The sequence below is a fragment of the Myotis davidii genome, unplaced genomic scaffold (assembly GCF_000327345.1).
Source record: "Myotis davidii unplaced genomic scaffold, ASM32734v1 scaffold449, whole genome shotgun sequence".
Lineage (NCBI taxonomy): Eukaryota > Metazoa > Chordata > Mammalia > Chiroptera > Vespertilionidae > Myotis > Myotis davidii.
This window is the reverse complement of record NW_006383007.1, coordinates 920,656-942,628: the sequence shown is the minus strand read 5'-3', so window position 1 is coordinate 942,628 and position 21,973 is coordinate 920,656. Positions and strand designations below refer to the sequence as shown.

The 21,973-nt window shown below is 40.5% G+C and overlaps 1 protein-coding gene across 1 annotated transcript in view; it reads right to left on the bottom strand.

Moving 5' to 3' along the window:
• Positions 1-21,973, bottom strand: part of FRAS1 (Fraser extracellular matrix complex subunit 1) — a 479,756-nt gene that overhangs the window by 110,630 nt on the left and 347,153 nt on the right. The window contains exons 31-34 of the mRNA XM_006778222.2: positions 17,633-17,811; positions 12,737-12,853; positions 2,855-2,969; positions 1,193-1,330 (exon numbers count right to left, since the gene is read on the bottom strand). Of these exons, the coding sequence (XP_006778285.1) occupies positions 1,193-1,330; positions 2,855-2,969; positions 12,737-12,853; positions 17,633-17,811 (549 nt within the window). The remainder of the gene's footprint in view (positions 1-1,192; positions 1,331-2,854; positions 2,970-12,736; positions 12,854-17,632; positions 17,812-21,973) is intronic.

Here is a 21,973-nt window from a genome sequence, read left to right as displayed (position 1 = left end):
AATGATCATAAAGAAATAGCTTCAAGATTTTTAGAATCATTTCGAGGCGCAAAAATATTTAGGATAGGGACTCAACCTCCTGCTTTACCGGGAGCAGCTCTGATTACTGGGTCAAGGGGAGACATAAGGGGGGCAGGGGGCAGTAAGGATTAAGGCTATCTTGGTGTAGTGGCAGGGCACATACTGGCTTGATTTAAAAATTCAGTTATTCTTTTACTTAGCCTTCTCTTTCTTTAAAAAGGTACCTCCTGGCAAATCCGTGTTTAATCCCAAAAGCTCACTTGCACTCTCCACTCCTATATGGGCTCTTCCCTGAAGCACTGCGGGATCCTTCTCACTGTATTCCTTTCACCCACATGTCCATCCACCCTGGCTTCCTCCTCAAATCCATTCATATCACTGCAGGTGAAGAGTTCCTTATGAAAAGGCATCCTCCTCGATCCTAAACCCTCCACCGGGTTCTTGTTGTTGGGATAAAGACCTAAATCTCTATAAGTGTACAGAGCCTCTAAGGTCTGGCCTCTGTCTCCTTCCAGACCCATCCCACTCTGCTCAACCATCCACATTCCAGACATGCTGGACTTTTCTTCAATCCCAAGAATACCACATTCGCTCCCTCGCCAGGGACTCTGCACAAGGGGTGTGTGTCCTTTCTTCAGGAATGTTCTATAACTAAACAACCCCAATATGCACACTTAGCCTAGTTAGCTTCTCCCTATTTCTCCCAGGTCCATACCATGCTGGGTAGCCTCCACTGAGCCTTCAGTCTAAGTCAGTGTTGTTACATCTAATTCCACCACTTACCAGAGCTCTTATCTCAGCCTGCAATTAAACATTCATTACTGAGATCATTTACCAAATTCTGTCTCTGTACAGTACTTAGAACCCCAAAGTCGCCAAGAACAGGATTCATGCCTCTTTTTGCTTATCACTAGATATCCAAGGCCTCATTGCCACATAGTAGGCATAAAGTAAGTATGTATTGAAGGTATGTCTGCATGCATGAATAAATTAAGAAAAGGGATGAACTGAGCCCAAGGTACATATTAACCTGCAAGTCTCGAGCTATTTTGAACAGCTACAAAGCAACATCACCAAACTACCTAGGAGGACGACAGGAAGAGTTAGGGTGAGCCTGCCAGGAAGAGCCACAGATAGTTTAGGTGCCTGAAAATAGAGAAGAAAGCATTACCAGCGAAGGAGAAGGCCATGATTTCCTGGAGGTGGGGGGCTGCTGTGGGAGGGCGGTACATGATTTTGCCCTGGTTAATATCTTCCTGTGTGAAATACCGGATGGGAGAGTGTGGCTGGTCCCTATGTTCGATGATACCTGGGGAGAAGGAGACTGGACATGAGCATCAACAGTAGTTCTGGATGACTAACTGAATCACCAGAGACATCAGCTGCCTTTCCCACTGGCGAGAGCCTTTTATCCTTCAGGAACTACTGCTCTCAGGTTGTTCTTGGTATATTATTCTCCTGTTATTCAAGAAAATGCAAATCTGAAACCCAAATAGACTCTTGACAAGGAATTGTTGACTATAAACAATAGAAAGACACAAACTGCCCCTACTGTAGCTGAGCCCAGGTAATTCTGCAGAAGTCATAGACACTGTACCGTAATTATGAGATTCTCTCAATTGAGTTTAAGTTCAAAGGTCAAGGTGACTGGGGAATGGCACAGACTGGTCTCCTGGTGAGCTGCAGAGAGATTTTTATCCATCTACCCTCTTTCTTTCAGGAACTCCTTAGTGATGATCTCTGGCAATAGTAACATGGGTCTTGACTATTCTAAGACCTGGATTTACAATGATCACGCTGCTTGTGATAAATGCTTTAGGAGCTGTCTATTTGCCTGTCATTTCTAAATTTTTCAGGAACAGAACTGATGCTGTGATCATCTTTCATGTCTTATTACCTCTTCCAAAGGAGGACATGAGTGAGGCTTAGTGTTGGACTAATTCAACTTCTGAAGGGCTGAGAGACAGTCCATCAGGATGCAAGTCTGAAAGTACTTCATCTCTCCCTGGCAACACAGGGAGAACGAGTCTAGCTATGACTTCACAGAGTAAAAATGGTGGATGGAGACTTTTAGACTTTTAATTTATTTGGATTTTATCAAAAGGGTAATGGAATTTTTAGACTTTGACTACTTCCTGGGAATTTGATCATCTGAAAGGCTTACATTTAGGGCAGGGACTGGTCTTGACAGAGCAGCCTGAGAGAGAGAAGCAGAATTATCTTAATAGAAGCTGATCTCCTCTCCACCACCTCTCTTTGGGCATAGGCCTATTAGTTAAACCCAGCGTTCAGAGATCTTCAGGCTGAGGACCGATGGTAGGGGCCCACCTCTTCTCTGACTATAGTTCCACATTCCCATGATCCCCTATGGGAGGAGGAGAGACTTATCCAATTGGGAAAGGGACTGAGTATGGGTGGCTCAGTGCCCTCTGAACTCTCTGGCAGAGCTCCTTGTCCTTAGTACATTCTCTGGCCTGCTCACCTATAACCACACCAGGGCAGGCTCTGTCCCTACAGACAGTGCCTGTGTCTGTCCAATTCTGCCTGTGCACAGGCAGAGGAGCTCAATCCAGTGAATGAAGTTATATGCACATTATGTTCTCCAGGACAACTCTGTTGATACCAAAGTTGACACATTCATCTCCATAGATCTGACCACGATGTCTCTCTCTCTTTCTCAATTGGTTCTAAACTCATAGGATGGGAACAAGGGGTATCAATAATTGTTACTTCTGAAAATTCAGTAAGTATAAGTGGACAAAACTCCAGAGCTTTTAAGACTCATCAACAGCTAGAAGACATCATTTAAGAGATCATTCACTGCACATCTTACCTTGACTTGGATGCAGAGGTAAAGTGACATTGTATATAATCTTTCTACTTGGCTTCTCAGAGTTGACAAAAGAGAGAGAATGAGGCTGAATCACAGTCAGGTCATCTTCCCGAGCCTAAACAAAGTTTAAGAAGGAAGAATGGTCAGGGGCAAAAACAAACCTTATTAAAACAAACTCACTCTGGGCTTTTAAATTAGTCACACATAACAAAATTTTCTCTGAGAGTTCAACAGAAGGGGCTGGTCTCTTGCACCACAGACTGGTCCCAGCCTTAGAAATCTCGCAGGATTATAGAGTCCTCTCCATGTCCTCTTGCACCCTGACTCTTCTCCCCCCTGCCCTCTGCCCCAGGTTTATGTTAATGCATGCTCTGGGAATCCTAATATGATCACTTTCCCTAGGTGGAGCTCACAGTGCTGCAGGTTTGAAAATGAGCCACCACAGCTGGATATTCTAGTATTCACAGCTGGATTGCTACATCTTTGCTCCTCCAACTTAACGAGCTAAAGTTCATCTGGTAAAAAGTTCCTTCTTACCTGCCCTCCCCCCTCCCTAGCCTTGCTGACAGGAACTTTGATTCTTTCTGCTTTGGTTTGTGTGTTTTTTGAAACTGTGATGGGTTCAAGGACTAAAGATGAACTCAAAAACCAACAGAGGCTCATCATTTGAATTCAGAGATTTAAGAATTATTTGTTTATTAAAGTAAATATTGAACTAGTCAATATTTCTTTGTCTCCATGCTACTACTCAAATGAACTAGATATTGATTTTCTCTTCTAGTTTTCAGAACCCAATGAAGACTCAAGCAAAATTAATCAGAAGGCCAATGTGTACGTAGCTTTTACTATTCATTCACCTGTGAACATCTATCACTGACTAACAGTGACAAAACTCAAAAAAGGGGCCAGGGAGAGAGACTCAGAATCCCTTGACCAGGCATAACAGTGAGTTGGGGACAGCAGCAAAAATACAGTGGAGGGAAGAGAGGGGAAAGTAAGGAGAGCACGGGCCCTTTGACTGGGTCACACAAGCTGTCAATAAATCAGAATGAAAATATCAGGCTCTTTTGCAGGCTCTTCCTAACCCCTGAAGGGTTAGAGTTTGACAGCCTCTCCTGCTCTTTGAAGCTTTCCTTCTTTCAGAAGAAGTCTCCCTCTTTAGGAAAGTAGGGCTCAGTAATTCTCATGGAGGAGAGCGTGGTGTTCTTCCTTGTAACCACAAAAAGATTGAAGTTTACAGTTGCTCTTTTAATTGTCCCCAAGGCATACTTGTCCTGGGGAGAGGCAGCAGTAGCAGGTTAGGACAATCCTCCTGTCGTAAAGAGTCATATTTCAGGCCTTGCTCGGCTCTGGAATGTACAGAGCAAGGAAAATCAGGATTGCAAAATAGTACCTGGTGTCTCACCCTAAAATAAAACAAGTAAGGGCAACAAATTAAAAACATATGCCCTATATAAGGTGTTTACAGCCCATGAATGTGTGCACACAGCTATAAATGTGGACGTGTGTGTGCACAGATGCATGGACAAAAAGGTGCAGGCTCAATATATTGTTTGGTCTGTTTGCCTCCTTCGTAATCTCAAAACCATCAGAATGACTGCAAATCCTGAGTATTATATGATATTTTTAAAAATCTAGATGTTCCTAAAACAATAAAGTGATAAGAAGAGAGAATTAGCATGGACATAGGACTATGGAAAAGAGAAATATGTACCAGCCAAGGCATCTGATATTTCATATCCATGAAATTTATGGATACTATTTCTCTACTAATAGAAATATACACTAGGTAGAAAAAGGACTTAATTCTCCAAAGAAAGCAATATTAAGGTTGAGATGTATCAAAGTATAATCAATTTTAATATTGCCTATTTGGAATGTTTAATACTCATCAATTAAACATAGTAAGAAATGAGAAATTAAATTTCATAGAAATCATTACAGAAGACACTTTTTATTAAATATCTGTCAACAAGAGAATCTTACAGAATAATGAGTTTATAATACTCATATTACTTCTGCATATATCCAGAATCCAACCACTTCTCCCCATGGTCATTGCCAACACCTTGCTGGGTTACCAGGATGACCTCCAAGCTGCTCTCCTGCCCCATCCCACAGCCCCCAGGTAATTTCAGCACAGCAGTCAGCATGATCCCTTTAACAAGGACAGTAGCCCTCTGCTCAACACCCTGATTGGCTCTCCATTTTACTCAGAATAGAAGCGAAATCCCTATAATGGTAAGGCCAGACATGACTTGTCCCCTTCGCTCCCGCACACACTTAGCACATCTGTGAATTCATGTCAATTACACTTGCTTTCACTCACTCTGCTCCAGCCCTACTGGTTTCCTTGCTATTCCTTGAACATCTAAGCAAGCTTTCAGCTGGATGCCTGTAAATGCATGGTTCCCTGGGCCTGGAATGCTCTTTTCTGAGTATGTGCGTGGCCATCTCCCTCACTTCCTGCAAGTCTTTCTTTAAATGTCATTATCTTAATAAAGTCCACCCTGGCCACATTATTAATTAATTAATTTTTTAAAACATTTTTATTGATTTCAGAGAAGGAAGAGGGAGAGAGAGACAGAAACATCAATGATGAGAGAAAATCATTGATTGGCTGCCTCCTGCACGCCCCACACTGGGGATCAAGCCTACAACTGGGACATATGCCTTGATAGGGAATTGAACCGTGACCTCCTGGTTCATAGGTTGACACTCAACCACTGAGCCATGCCAACCACCTTATTTAAAATTAAAACATAGGTCTCCTCTGCTCCCACCACTGCATTTCTAACACCCTTGTCCCTGACCTACATTTTGTTTTACCGTAACACTTCTCACTAACATGCTATAAGTGAGTTGTTTTTTTTTATTACTTATACCTAAGAGAATGCAAACTCCATAAGAACAAGGATTGTGTTCATTTATGGGTGGGTGGATCCCAACCACCTAGCATATGTCACATAACATTACTTGATAAAAATCTGTTGAGTGAATGAAACATATCTGTGCCGTGCCAGCACAGCCAAGGGTTCGGTGAGCCTGAGGAGGGGCGGTGAAGGATTAAAGAAAAGACAGACAAAGAGAATACAGCTGGGGCTGGTGGATCTCCTGTGCCTGGATGAGGCCACAGAGAAGGATCCAGCCAGCAAGCTGAGGCTTGATTTTATAGCCAGAGAAAAACAAGGTAGTGGTCAACATAGTGACAATGTTCTTGTGAGTTTCACTTGTTTTGGCAGCACTTGCTGCATCTCCCACAGCCCATTAGCTACCCAGGAAGGATCTAGGGAGCATCATAAGATCAAGCTTAATTATGCTAAGAGGGTTCTGCTCTCTGAGCTGGGATTTGTTTGTGGCTCTGCCACCGGTCAATCCGAGGTTTAACTCTAGAGCCGCTCCCTACACATATCATCATAAAAAGATTAAGCTAAGAAATAAAATAATAAAATACTTTGTATAATAACATATTCAGTAACTTTTTTTAGAATACTTTCCATTGCATTTCAATGTCACCTGAAGAATTGGATGGGGGATGGGGACACAAACATTTTAACACTTAAGCCTTAGCAAAGTGTGCATAACTTAAACTTCTAGGTCAGGATTTACAAAGATTATCATTTCACCCTCTATTTAAAAAGATCAATTTCACATGTTGATTGCCATTCTATTAAAGACCAAAGCCCACAGTGGGCCTCAGAAGTCAGGCACCCATGAATAATGAGATGAGTTCAATAAAATAGAGGTCCTACAATAAATTATCTTCTTCCATAGTTTATTAGTTAGGACAGCAAATTAATTCATTCATATATTCATGTAGCAAATTATTAAGAACCTACTACCTGCAAGGTACCAAGCAAAGAGCTGTGGGACATACAAGATAAATCATATATAGACACTTTCTTCAAGGAATTCTAGTTTTTTGTAGGGGAAAATCATAAATAAATCTAAGGTAGGAAATTCTGAGTGGTGTGAAAAGCTCAGATAAAGCACAGCAAGAATCCCAAGGGTAAACAAACACTTCCCGAGATTGCAGATAATAATCCTATTAGTTTCTGACAGGTCTCAAGTATAAACATGGACACAGAAGCTGGCTGCCACACAATAAATAGAGCAAGCCCAGACTTGAGTCTGCATCACAAAAGAGATCATCTAACTGGATCCCTGCTGGGCCCAATAGAGTGGTCTTAAGAGAACTCTGCTATAGCAATCACTCTGAAAACAAAGGAAACCAGGAAAGAAAAGCTTATTAAAGGCCTTTCCCACAAGTGGTGACTTTGGCCAACCCAACCCTGAGTATTGCAACCATTTGAAAAAGGAACTAATAAATAATGTGTCTTTCACATTAAGAGATAATAGAATTTATTTGCCCTTTAAGAAAGGAATGGGAAACATGATATTCAAATTGTGTGTGTGTGTTCCTATATGATTAATTTATTTGAATTTGGAAGGGATACAGTTTAGGGAGTTATTATGAGAAAATAGGTCTGAAAATATTCACTTAATCAGCAAATATTTACTAAGCAATTACTTTGTATATGGCATTGTGTGAGATGCTGAAGAAGATACCAAGATTAATTAATCAGTCCTAACTGGTTTGGCTCAGTGGATAGAGCGTCGGCCTGCAGACTGAAGGGTCCCAGGTTCGATTCCAGTCAAGGGCATGTGTCTTGGTTGCGGGCACATTCCCAGCAGGAGCTGTGCAGGAGGCAGCTGATCGATGTTTCTCTCTCATAGATGTTTCTAACTCTCTATCTCTCTCCCTTCCTCTCTGAAAAAAGTCAATAAAAACATATATTTTTTAAAAAGATTAATTAATCAAAAGTTTTGCCCTTAAGGATTTTCCAAGTCAAATAGTGGATGATTACTTGGAAAACTTTGAGTTGATGTGAATCTATTAACTCATTTGCATAATCTTATACTATCTAGGCTACTAGGGGCCCAATGTACGAATTCGTGCACCTTGAAAGGAATTGTGGGCTGCAAGGCTGTGGCAGGCACAGGGGCAGGTCTTGACCCTTCCTCTGCGCCCCCGCCCAGCCCCTCCCACCATAGCCCCTGGTCCTCTGTGTGCTGGCAGTCCCGCTCCCACTGCCACTCGCACCCGCTGATGGCGCCGGCCCCGCTTGCATCTGCAGATGTTGCGAGCAGCGGGTGTGAGTGGCAGCTGCTGGCCCCATCATCCCTCAGGAGCAGGGGAAGGTGGAAAAGCCCTCAGGGGTGATCACAGCCAGCAGCTGCTGCTCGCACCCGCTCATGGCACTGAGCGATGAGGACCAGCGCCGGGCACTGGCAGTGGGTACGAGTGGCGGCTCTGGCGCGTGTACGAACAGGGCTGGTGGTGCAAGCACCGGGCCAGACCGCGGCACACAGGCGCAAAGAATTTTCAGTAACTACCAGAGGCTCACCCCGATGACAGCAACTGGCGCTCACCTTGGTCTGGTGCCCCCGCTCACCTGTTCTACCATCCTGCCGCAGCCAACATCCACCATGTTCCCCAAACGCCCCCAGTGGCCTGAGCATGTGAGAGCAGGGCTGGTGGTGCAAGCACCGGGCCAGACCGCGGCACACAGGCGCAAAGAATTTTCAGTAACTACCAGAGGCTCACCCCGATGACAGCAACTGGCGCTCACCTTGGTCTGGTGCCCCCGCTCACCTGTTCTACCATCCTGCCGCAGCCAACATCCACCATGTTCCCCAAACGCCCCCAGTGGCCTGAGCATGTGAGAGTGACCGGTTGTTCGGTTGTTCTGGTTGTTCCACCATTCAGCCTATTTGCATATTAGCCTTTTATTATATAGGATATTTATTGTTAAATATGCATGTCTTGCCCATATATACTATGGATCCTAAATGTATATGTATCATTTGTACTTATATAGCTCTGTATCTTATAATATTATACATATGTATATACATATCTTATATATGTGTATTACGTATAATTCTGATGAACACTGCAAATTAAACCATAAGATCCCATTTAGAGGATCTTAGATTTGATGAATAACATAATTCCAGAAAGGCCACAGAACCAATTTCAATTTAGATAGGTATTTGATTATGTTGCTTTTCACTCTATTCAATCTTTCTTAGTTATGTTCCAGTTATGTTCATAGTTAACCACTACAAACCATTAGTGATTCTTAATAGTTTATCTCTCACCCAGAATATCTACTGATCTCCTAACCACCCTTAATAGACACACCCCAAATGGAACTCATCATGATTTCCACCCTTCCCCCTAAAGTCCTCATACATTTCTATCTCAATGAATGGCTTCTTTTTTTGAAAAAAAGTTTATTATGTGAAAATATATAATTTAAAGATTCTTTAAAATGCTTTTGTGGATGATAACTTGATTTCTTTTCTATTTCCCTCTGAGATTCCACAGTATGTCCCATGTTTCTATGTCTCTCAATCTATTTTGTTCAACAGTTTATTTTGTTCAGTAGATTCCATATATGAGTGAGATCTTGTAATATTTGTCTTTCTGGGACTGGCTTATTTTTTACTGCTTCATAGTATTCCATGGTGAAAAGGTACCACAACTTTTTGTCCACTCATCTACTGATGGGCACTTGGGCTGTTTCCAGACGCTATAAATATAGAGGTACATACATTCTTTCTGATTGGTGTTTGGGGTTTCTTAGGATATATTCCTAAAAGTGGGACCACTTGATCAAATGGCAATTTCATATGTAATTTTTTAGGAAACTCCACACTGTTTTCCATAATGGCTGCACCAGTCTGCATTCCCACCAGCAGTGTACTAGGATTCCCTTTTCTCCACTTCCTCACCAGCACTTGTCATTTTATTGATTTGTTGATTGTAGCCATTCTGAGAGGTATGAGGTGATTGCTTCTTAATATACTCAGAAATTGGGGCTTTTCACCTTCCTGTCACATCTAATTGACCAGGATATCTATAAATATCTCTTAATCTTTCTCTAATGTCCCCCCGACCTTAAAAACTTCTAAGTGTATAATACAGTACTGTTACCTATATTGTTATGCAACTGATTTCTAGAAAGTTTTTCCACTTGCAAAACTGAAATTCTGTATGGATTGAACAAAACTCCTTTTTTTCCTCTCCCCACCTCCACCCCTGCCCTCACAGGGACAACCACCATTCTCCTTTCTGTTTCTAAGAGTCCGATTATATTAGATAGCCCATATAAGTAGAATCATCAGACTGTCTTTTTGTGACTGGATTATTTCACTTAGTACAATGTCCTTAAGGTTCAATCATATTGTAGCATATGACCAGATTTCCCTTTTAAAGGTTGAATAATACTCCATTGTTGTGTATACCACATTTTTTCTATCCATCTATCTGCCAAAGGACATTTAGGCTGCTTCCACCTCTTAGCTAGTGTGAATAGTGTGGCAATGAGCATGGATGTACAAGTATCTCTTCAAGATCTCACTAACTTTTAATCTTCATTGCCACTGCATGGTATCATGCCACTAACCTTCTTGTTCTAAATGACTGCAGTGGTGCATTTCCGTGCTCCCTATCGGTCCCCATCTAGAGTATTTTCTACCCTGCAGCCAGAATGACTTTCCTAAATTGAAAATCTGATCAGGTTGCCTGTCTGCTACATAGTATTTGTCCCAAGAGCCTTTCAGGACACAGTGGAAATCCCTTCACTTTATCTTAAGGTCCTCCAGGATGTGACTTTCATATATTGTTTCTTCTTCACCTAGGAATTTATGCTCCGGCCACATGAATTCTCATTGCTCAATATGTCATGTTCTCCCACATCCCCATCTTTTTTCACCTGCTGTTCCTTTGTCTACAATGAATGTCCCCCTATTTCTTGAAGTGGTTCTTCAAGCAGAGCAGCAGCAATAGAACCACCTGGGAACTCGTTAGAAACTCAGCCCTACAGCAGACGGACTGAATTAGAAAACTTTGGGGTAGGCTCCAGCCATGTGTGATGTAACAAACGCTACAGGTGATCTTAGTGCAGGCTGAAGTTTGAGACCCTGCTTTAGAGACAATCTTTCACTTCAACCAGCTTTGTTCACCCCCCATAGGAAGCCTTCCATGACCTTGCCACCCCCCTACTGGGTCAGGTGTCTCTTATTTGCTTCCATATCATGTCCATGTCATGGCATGTATCGTTATATTGTCAGTGTTTGTTAATTCGCTCCTCTCCCATTTTAGACTCTAAGTTCCTTAAGAATAGAGACTGTATTTTATGGTCATCAAGCCACCAATGTCATCTCTAGCACTTGGCACAAATAAGGGGCTCAAAAATGTATGACTGAAGCCCAGTCTGTGTGGCTCAGTAGTTAAGTGTCAACTATGAACCAGGAGGTCATGGTTCAATTCCCAGTCAGGCACATGCCTAGGTTGCGAGCTTGATCCCCAGGACGGGGCATGCAAGATTTAATGATTCTCTGTCATCACTGGTATTTCTATCTCTCCCTCTCCCTTCCTCTCTGAAATCAATAAACAAATATATTTTAAAAATTAAGAAAATAAAAGAAATACAAACTATGTATATTTTATGGCACTGAAGATTAGGCTAATTGCATTTTATGATAAACTAACCTTTGTGATATCCTAAATTGGACAGATCTAGTTTGAAAACTAGCAATATAAGACCCTAAAGGTTAAGGAGCTTGAAAAGTCTAGCGGTCCATAGCAATGGAGTGGGAACGGCGCCATCTTAGTGGCTCCTGGCCCATTTTTTCCCCCCTCTAAAGTCAAAATAACAGTGCATTAGCATTTGGCAAAAAACAGGCATGCACATTTTTCTTCACATTTTAAAGGAAATTCTGATCCAAGTTCCTCCAGTCAGAATGATGAATTATAGACTTTATAGTGCTACTGAATTATGATTTCTTTAAATTATGGTTTACAGTGGAAATGCCGATATCAGCTATTCATTAAAAACCTCCTATTTCCCCTTTTATGTCTCTGTCGTGCCCCAGACCCATAATTTCTAAAACTGCAGGTGATTTCTTTGTCATGGCTCAAGGCTGATATATTTTGGAGTGTAATTATGTGGGCGCTAACTAAAATGCAGGTCCGTAATGATTCATTTGCAGTCTTAGATGCTGTGGCTCTGACTTAAAGAGGGGTCCTGGCATCACTCCTGCCCCTAGATACAGGGTTGCAGTGGGGCTGCTAATTGTCTGAATTAATATAGCTGTCGCCTCACTTCAATCCTTTCCATGAGCCCGTGCTCTTCCCACACAGGAGGCAGGTCCGCTTTCGATGGAGCTCACGGCCTCTCCATCCTCACCATTTCCCCTCTGCTGTCCTCATTTTTCCAGTCTTATTAAACTATTTACAATTTTCCCCAACAATCATATTCTCCTTGGCCTCTGGGTCTTTGCATGTGCTGTTTTTATGTTTTACGTCTTTTAGTGCCCTTTGCCATCACCTGCCCCCAAAACTTTCCCTTGGATAATTGCTACTTATCTCTCTGGATTCAGCATAGATATCTGCTAATTTGGGAAACGTTGATAACAGAAAGGAAACTTCTAATAGGACTCTAAGAAATGGAATGACAGTTTCTCCAGCTATATGGAGCTATAACTAGCTGAGTAATTATACCCAAAAGGTACTGATTAAACAGATATAGGCCTGAAATCCCTTCTAACTACGCAATGAGGAGTCCTGTGACTGTCTGGGATGCTGAAAAGAGGACACCAGCAATGGATAAGAGTTTGAGGTGAATTCCATCTATGTTTCCTGTCACTCTGGGAATTGAAGTATCTTTTTCAAGTCAAGGAGAAATGTGTTTACAGGATGGTATGGTCTGGGTTCTGGGCCAGGCATTCACCAGATACAAAAAAAACAGGTCATTCTGTCAGATCCCGTCAATATGCCTTAGAAACCAAGAGTCCTCCCGACCAACTCACAGTCATATGGAGAGACGCTCCCAGAGAGAGCTGAGGTGCTTCAGGCGTCTGTGGTAAGATTGCGATGTTGAACATGCGGCTCTCCAGGTGGGTGTGGGCATCGATGGCACTGGAAACCTGGAAAGAAATGTCCTACTGGTGAGCCTCAGTTGGGCAGAGCATGTTGCATGTGTTTATCCCCCTGCCCCACCTTTAAATATCTGTCTTTGAATTCCATCTGCTCCTGCATTACAAAGGTAGCCATAATCCTTTTAGGTAATCCTAAAAATGCAGGAAAGTATAAATATGACATAAATAAATCATCTAGAATTACAATATTACAAATAGTGGTTATTAACACATTGATGCATTTTAGTTTAATCTTTTTCCTATGCATATGTCAAACTCTATATTCATTTGTGTCCTATAAATTTTTACTGAACGTAATACATTAAACATTCTTCAAAACACAATTTTTGATAGCTGCATAATACTTCACTGTGAGCACACACAACACATGTTAGATATGTGATTTTTATTCCATTTTTAAAATTTGTACCCAAACACAGACACATCAGGTTATAAATGACACATCATAGCCTAATCACTGCAAGGCAAGAGCCATAATAATTAGTGATCACAAAATCAAATTTTTCTTGCTTCAAAAATGCTGAAAACAGTGATGATTTTCACCATGCAGCTTCTCCCCTCCTTCAGGGCTACTGAGCTGCTCCCTCACGCTCTCGTCTGTGATCTGCTCCAGCTGAGGCTTGTTACAAGAATTGCTAAGGCCTGTGTGGCCTTGTGTAGTTGCATTAATTTCATATGAGAGGAAGTAGGGTGCCATGCATTCTAAGAAATAGGCAGAAATAGCAGCCCTTTCTTATGTCTTCTACCGTTAGGCCAACAACAACAACAAAACTGTCTTCTCTGCCCTGGCCAATGTGGCTTAGTTGGTTGGGTGTCGTCCCGTGCACCAGGAGTTTGAAGGTTCAATCTCCTGTCAGGGCACATGCCTGGGTTGTGGGCTTCATTCCTGGTAGGGAGCATGCTGGAGGCAGCCAATTGATGTTGCACTCTCATATCGATGTTTCTCTCCCTCTGCCTTCTTCTCTCTCTAAAAAAAAATCAATAAACTATTTTCTTAAAAAAGAAATCTTAAAAACTGTCCTCCCTGTATCTTAATCACATCCAATGCCTGGAGCTTAAATTCAGAATATCTACAGGTTGTCAAGGTGCCATCTTACAGTATTACTATATATAATATGAGTAACAACAGCTATAATTCACTAAATGTCTACCATGGGCTAGCTACTTCTCAAAAGTCATCACATATAATACCCACAAAGTGGATATTATCTCCTTTTCTACAGATGAGGAAACTGATGCTCAAAAAAGTTAAGCAAAATGTCAAAAATCACACAAAAACGAAAGGGTTGGTATTTAACAGGTTAGCGGACCATGGTCTTCCTACTGACCAAGATGACTCAGTCTCAAAGCTTTAGGAAAACATGTTCTCCCATCTCTTGAAGAATGCTCTGCAGGTAATAAAATGTGAGCATATTGCCAAACAAGGGAATCTGTTCTTGATTCCTTAGTCAAGATACTGGTGTGAACCATGTTGGTCTTTTTAAAACAATGTCCCCTGAGGCTATGTCAACATGATCTGAATATATCAAGACCAGGGCTTCTGCCCAGGCCAAAAGTGACATAAGTGTGCGTGCTTTCTTCTCCCTATGCCATGCTTTATTTTGAAAAGCCACAAGCATTACATAAATCCCACATCTTACAGGCAAAGTAACAGATGGAATGCATTGATGGCTCATGACAGCACATAAACATTAAAATGAAATGAAACTGATGCAACTCATTGTATTGCAAGTTTTGCTTGAAAGAAAAAAAGGGAAGAAAAAGGAGAATCATGAAAACAGCATTTTCTTTTAGTTTAAAATCCTTGAGGGACATTAAAATGAATGGGGAAAGTTGCTGTTTATTTTGGCACATAGTTAAAGTGTCTGCGTCATTTCAAATCAGAATATGAGGTAAGTCCATAAAACAATGAGACTTTAAAAACAAGCACACCAAATCTTTTACATCCAGGAGAACAGGATCTCAGAGAGCTGTTTCATACGTGCAATAAATACGCTGTGAGTGTTCAAAATGCACTTTTGAAATGCCTTCCAAGCGAGTTCAAAAATCACTTTGTACTTGTTACTTTATAATTACTCCCTGTTTCGACCCAAAGTAATTACTACTCTCTTCTTCATACCAGACATGATTCTGAATGACTGGCTATATGGTTACATTTTAAAATCTACTTCCAAAGGATGCCATACCGTCACTATTGAGGATATTCTTCAGAGTATCCCATGGGTTTGGCAGGAGATTTCCAATAGGAGTTCTAAACACATTTTGAGCAAAATGTGTGAAGATTCTTCAAAGGGAACCACTTACTAAGTAATGATGTTCAACAGAATGTCTTAAACTCAAGTGAGTTTGTTTAAAAAAAAATCAGTAAATTTAGCTATTTCATAATTACCCACTTAGTAACCAACTTGCAAAAGCAATCAAATATCATTATGAGCAGGTGCTGAGAATCCCTTTCTGGGGAAATGCTCCATGTTGGTAATGTTCTTCCTCAGGCCTAGGACGGCAAAGGCAGAGCTGAGGATTCTAGTTTGCTGAGGTGACTTCTTTGATTGAAGTCTTTGCCTCCATTCTGACTCATTCTTTGAGGACTGCTGAGTCCCCAGGTGCTAAAAATGAAAAGTTAATTCCAGTAAAGGGCAAATGTTTGCTCTCACTCATTGGACATTAATGTGCTAGTAAAATCTCCTTTTAATGGTTCCCAAGTTTATTTCAACTTGCTCTCTGGAAAAGCACATCCTTTATATCATATAAATTAGTCAAGCAATGAGGATGTGCACCCCAGGCCTTGGAGGCAGAATGTATGATGATTTTAACAAGGTGAGCTATTGGGGTAGTTTACCTCCAGCTGGATTCGAGACAAAAGAAGAGTCTCAGGCTCAGAGGGGCTTTGGCTGATCATCATGAATGCATCTCTATATTTTCTCTACATTTTCCCAAATTCTCTTCTGTATCTATGTTTAAATGCTCTTTCTCATTCATACTCCCTCATTCCTTTGTACTTCTGTTCAGTTCTTTATTTCCAATTTGTCCATGACAGAGGTTTGTCTAATTTATTGGTCTTTCCAAAGAATGAAGTTTTGTACTCACTTATCAATTCTAGCATTTTATAATTAGTTGTGTGCTTATCTCTATTAATTTCTTCCTTTCTTTGCTTTCCTTAGGTTTCCTTTGTAGTTCTCTAGCTTCTTGAGCTAAATATTTAGTTGATTTATTTTCATGATCTTCTGCTCAATAATATGAGCTTAAGACCATCAATTTACTTGAGTGTTATTTTATCCAGATCATTGAAGTACTGATAATTTATTTCCTCTTCATCATTATTTCTTAATAGTTTCCTATTTTGATTTCCTTTAAGAAGTATAATTATTTGGGAGACTATTTTAAAAATTCCAAATGGTTTGAACTTTTTTACCTTTTTAAAATGGATTTCTAATTATCCTATATAATAAAAGGCTAATATGCAAATTGATCAAAAGGCGGAACAACCGGTTGCTATGACACGCACTGACCACCAGGGGGCAGACGTTCCATACAGGAGCTGCCCTTTGGTGGTCAGTGCACTCCCATAGGGGGAGCACCACTCAGCCAGAAGCCAGGTTCACAGCTGGCAAGCGCAATGGCAGTGGCAGAAGCCTCTCCTGCCTCCACAGCAGCACTAAGGAAGTCCAACTGATGGCTCGTCAGTTGGACATCCCCCAAGGGTTCCCAGACAGTGAGAGGGTGCAGGCTGGGCTGAGGGATCCCCCTCCCAAGTGCACGAATTTCGTGCACTGGGCCTCTAGTATTTCATAATAACCAGAGAATATCCCCAGTACCATTTCTTGTTCTTTCATTTATTGACAGTCTTCTTATGATCTGGTTGTTTTAGCTGGCTTAGACTATTATAACAAAAATGCCACAGACTGCGTGGCTCATAAACAACAGAAATGTATTTCTCCTACTTCTGGAGGCTAGAAGTCTGAGATCAGGGTGCCAGCAGGATTGGGTTTGGGGTTGTAGACTGCTATCTTTTCACTGTAGCCCAATGGTGGGGAGTAGAGAGGGGAGCAGCTCCCCTGTGACTCTTGTAAGTGTACTAATCCCACTCATCTAATGCTAATCACCTACCACATGGGGAGGGGCAGGTATGAAGATATTAATTATTTCAGGACACAAACATTCAGTTGACAGTACTGGTATCTGACCAATCTTTATAGGTGGTAGTAACAATCCTTACCTAGTGATAGGCAGTATTCTAAATGCTTTCTATGTATTAACTCATTAAATCCTTACAATAATTCTATTCTACAGGTGAGGAATCTGAAGGACAAGTATTTTTCCAAGTAATTTCCCCCAAAATTAGTTAATACGTGGCAGAACTGAAATATGAACCCACTGAGTTTGGCTATCAAGTCTATGATCTTATCAGAAGATGGTAAATGTTCCAAAAACATTTGAAAAAAAGAAAATAAGACTATATTAAAATAAGTATTTTATATTAAAATACTTAAATAAGTATTTTAATATTCTGGAAACATTATTTTCCTAAACACTCTAGCCATTATCTATTATAAATCTCCTTGCTGTAAAATGACTCTGCTTGTAGAGATATTTATAAGATTAAATTAGCAGATTAAAAATATCTCTCAATACTATTAGTTACATTTCCTCTTCCCCCAAATATGATTTCTAGGCAATCACAGAAAATTTCCCAAGTTGCTTGTAAATAACGGTGATGGTGTTCATCAGACCATTCAGACATCAGAAAAGTCAGGAAGCAAAGGGTACCTGAAAGCGGAAGGAGTCACTCTGGGCTGGGACTCCCGAGTGCCTGTACCACACGATGCCTTCATTGATGTCTTGCTGGCTGAAGGTGCTGGTGGGGGTTGCTGTCCTCCCATCAGGCAGGGGCTGGCCTTCTTCAGCGGGGCTATCCGCAGGCATATTAACCAGAAGGACCACCTCCCCTACAAAAGCCACAGAGTTAGTGAGGAGTCCTGAGAAAAGTAAGAGTCAGAGCTCTCATCCCCTTTCTACCACTATTTTCCCCCAAGAAAAGAAATGATGTAATTCCGTATTCTTGTATAAGGTAAAGGGAGGAACATGAATGCAGAATCCAATAGATATCACTGAACCCATCTTCAGATATAGAATTCCCAGTATGTTAGCCAAAAGAACTAAAAGTATTTAAGGTTAATTCATATATGAAAGTACTACCTTGTATCTATTAAAATTACATAAGGAGACCCAAACAGCCATGAACACTGCAAACAAATCTTTAAATGCTGGGAAATTGCATTCATTTCTACCCACAACTTCCTATGAACAGAAAATGCTTTCCAACCAGAAAGTTTTTGGTGTAAACACAATGGGAAATCAGAAAAAAAAATTCAGAAAAAGTTATCATTGGGAGAATTCTGTATAATGAACATAATAACAGCTAATACGGGAATGCATATGGCAGGCACTGCATGAAACACTTTATGTGGTGGTTCAAACCCAGCTCCATCACATCCAACTGTGTGAGCTGACTTACGCTCTATAAGCTCTGCTCATCATTGGTGAAACAAGAATAATGATCCATACCTCTTAGGTGCTTTAAAAATGTTGGTCATCCTTCTCATTATGTTTTTACTCCTTCTGAAGATGCTATTATTATCTCCATTTTAAAGACAAAGTTCTTTAGGCTCAAAGCAGTTCAATAACTTGTTCAAGGTCATACAAATGATAAGTGAAGCAGCTGGGATTTGAATCCTAATCTCATATTCTTGGTCATGAAACTCTGTTAACAATCATGATTATTTTGTGTTCACAGGCCAATATTTACCCTGATAAACATTCTCCTCCTTCATTCTCTAAACTTCATTAGAATTGAAGCAAGGAGATCTAAATAACACCACTACCAACAGCCAATCTGTTTCTATTGCTTATTCTTCACCTGAAGCTACTAGCTTTTAAAAGTGAGATTGCAAATACAGGGGTGTTATAGAAACAATTAAAATTTCACAAGGAGAATATGCCTTCAAGTGAAGACCAAACAGAAGAATGGATGTACTGCTGAAAATAGAAACTGTATTCTCATGAAAATGCACCTAACAAATATGAAAGAAGCCTCTCTAATCCTCTAAGCGTGCGAGAGAGAGAGAGAGAGAGAGAGAGAGAGAGAGAGAGAGAGAGAGAAACTGTGCATGTTTAACAATGTTAAGTAAGAGGATACCCAGATCTTAGTACAATAAACATACTGGGCAATTGATAACATACTTTGATCACCCTAGAAATTATTTTTTTTCTCAAAGGAAATACCCATTCTAATATTTATCTGCACTAAATTCAAGTTAAAAATCAGTGTAATATCCTGGATGATGATGAAATACTAAAGAAAAAAATAGCAGTACTCTTCTTTAAATAATCGTGTGCAGAATCAACTCACTCAAGTTTCTGTTTTTGTATTATTTCTCATTTGTACCTAAGTCACAAATTCCATTACATGTCTCTCCCTGGTTCAGCTTCTGTTCATAAGATGCTACTAATAAACATGCTCTTCCAGGATGTGGACTGTTTATAAATGTGAGTACAGCTGCAAACTATTTTAAAAGATTTCCACAATGAAAATGTGGAGAGTGAGGATAGAAAATATTTAAATGCCAAGTTCCTAGCTATTCTGTTTTATAATGTAAAAGCTAAGCAGACTTTTCCTAACAATGAAATACACCTATTTTTAAGATATAGGAAATCGTTGTCATACTATGAAAATTAACAGGCATCCTAGGATATTGGCTAACTCCATTAATTTCAACCTAGTAAATAGTCAATGGATACCTGTTAGGTGCTGGCTGCTGTGGTAGGGCCTTAAGGTTGGGGAATTCAACAATTAGCAAAATGTTCTTCCTTCCCCTGAAGATCAGCCCCCTGCATAAGCAATTAGGAGTCCCTGTGAGATTTTCAGTAGGTGAATGATTTAGTACATGGAAGGTACATGATCAGAATACAGAGCGCCAATGAGGCTTGAAATCCAGCCCTATGTTAAAAAGACTGGATTTGATTCTGTGAGAAATGATAACAATAGTAGCTAACATTTATATGGACAGTATGACCAATTATGAAGCTACTGTAAAATCTAGATGAGAGATGGGGACCTGAACTAAGGCAACAGAGGTAAGAGGGGAAAGAAATAAACAGACACAAGGGCAACTGAGGAAGTGAAAGTAACAGACCTGACAAATGTGGCTGTGAAGGATGGAGAGAGGGAGGAATTGGAGAATCACCTACAAGGTGAAGCAATGGGTAGGCAAGTGATGCCACTGACGGGGATGAGCAGGTTGGAGGGAAGATGAAGAGTTCAGCACTAAGTATGTTGAATAAAAGATGCCTTTGTGACAAGTCCATGAGTAGACAGGAAGAAATACCAGTGTTTTGTAGGGTTTGCCCCAGGGAGGTGAGGGCTTTTGTGTAGTACCTCACCCCCACTTTTATTGTAATACTAGAGGCCCAGTGCACGAGAATTCGTGCAAGAGTAGGCCTTCCTTCCCCTGGCTGCCAGCATCGGCTTTCCTCTGGCACCTGGGACCTGGGCTTCCCTCCTCTGGCTGGCCACAGGCACCAGGGACTCCAAGCGGCTTTGCCTGGGCCCTGGCTTTGTCAGGAAGACATCTAGAATGACATCCAGAAGGCGTCTGGTCTATCTGGTCTAATTAGCATATTACCCTTTTATTAGTATAGATGACAAATATCAGAAGATGACCCTTTAAATATATGAAAATGCAGGTTTAAAAAAATAAGAAAATAATCTCTACTTCAGATTTCCTTTATACTGACATCTATATTTTAACCAAGAATTCTGAAGGAAAAATTTAAAAGGCATTAAGAATTATGATCTCATTGAAATCACCATGAATTCATTTGGGATTGAGATCATTTATAGTAGAGTTTTCTTACACTATGCTAAACAATTTAGAGTTGGTAGTGTACTGGATTAAGTCAGGTTCTTCTTCAAATGATACTGAAGATACTTCATTAAAATCATCTCATTAAATTGACTTTCTAACCTGTGAAGCAGCTAAAGATACAAGTAGTAATCCACTTACCTAAATGTATACTTGAAGACAGTGAGGAGTCTGCCAGGGGTTAAAGGTAGGTCCTTTATGCACAGACTATACCAGCAGTTTACATTTTGTTCTGTTCCATGATTAGGTCTTCACAAAAAGACTAAAATCCAACTAGAACATTCTAAAGTGTTGAGCGAGCATATAGTAGCTGGGGTGGCAAAGAGGGAAAGGCTTCACACCTCACACCCCTGGGGTAGATGGTGTAAGTAGATTTAAGTTGGGTGGGCTTCTAGTTCCCACCATGTTTTCTACTCTTGAATGGTTCCCAAGGGCAATGTGATTTGCTTATTACTAACACAGAGCTCTGGACACAGGAAGAGGATTATGTTCATAGGAAGAAGTTAATCAAGAGAGTTATAGGAGGAAAGGGTCACAGTCAAGCCTACATGGTATTTTTCAAGTTGAAATGGGCTTAAAATAATTTAATTCAGCATTTTTCTGTTTAATACTTAAACAGAATATTGAAATAGTGGGCTGTCACTAGAAAATTTAATCTTTGGTTTTTAATAATCAAGATAAGGTAGAGAATGTAATACATCAAGCATATCAAAGACTTTTAGAGCTAGAAAGCTCTTAAACATCATCTAGCTTAATATCGGTGGAGGAAAGTAAGGCAAAGTTGAATAAGGTCTGTGAACTAATTAATAGTATTTTATCAATACTAATTTCCTGGCTTTGATCATTATTCTATGGTAATGTAAAATGCTGACATTGGGGAACACTGGATAAAGGGTATTCAAGAGCTCTTTATATTATTTTTGCAACTTTTCAGTAAATCCAAAACTACTTTAAAATAAAAAGTTAAAAAATATCTAGTTTAATCTTTCAAAGAAACTTATGGCTCCACTTGCCTTCTTCAAGGTTACACAACTATAATAAATGACATTTCAGCTAGACCTACTGCTTTATAATTATACTAGGGGCCTGGTGCACGAAATTCGTGCACTTGGTGTGTGTGTCGGGGGAGTGTCCCTCAGCCCAGCCTGCCCCCTCTCACATACTGGGAGCCCTCAGTGACCCCCAT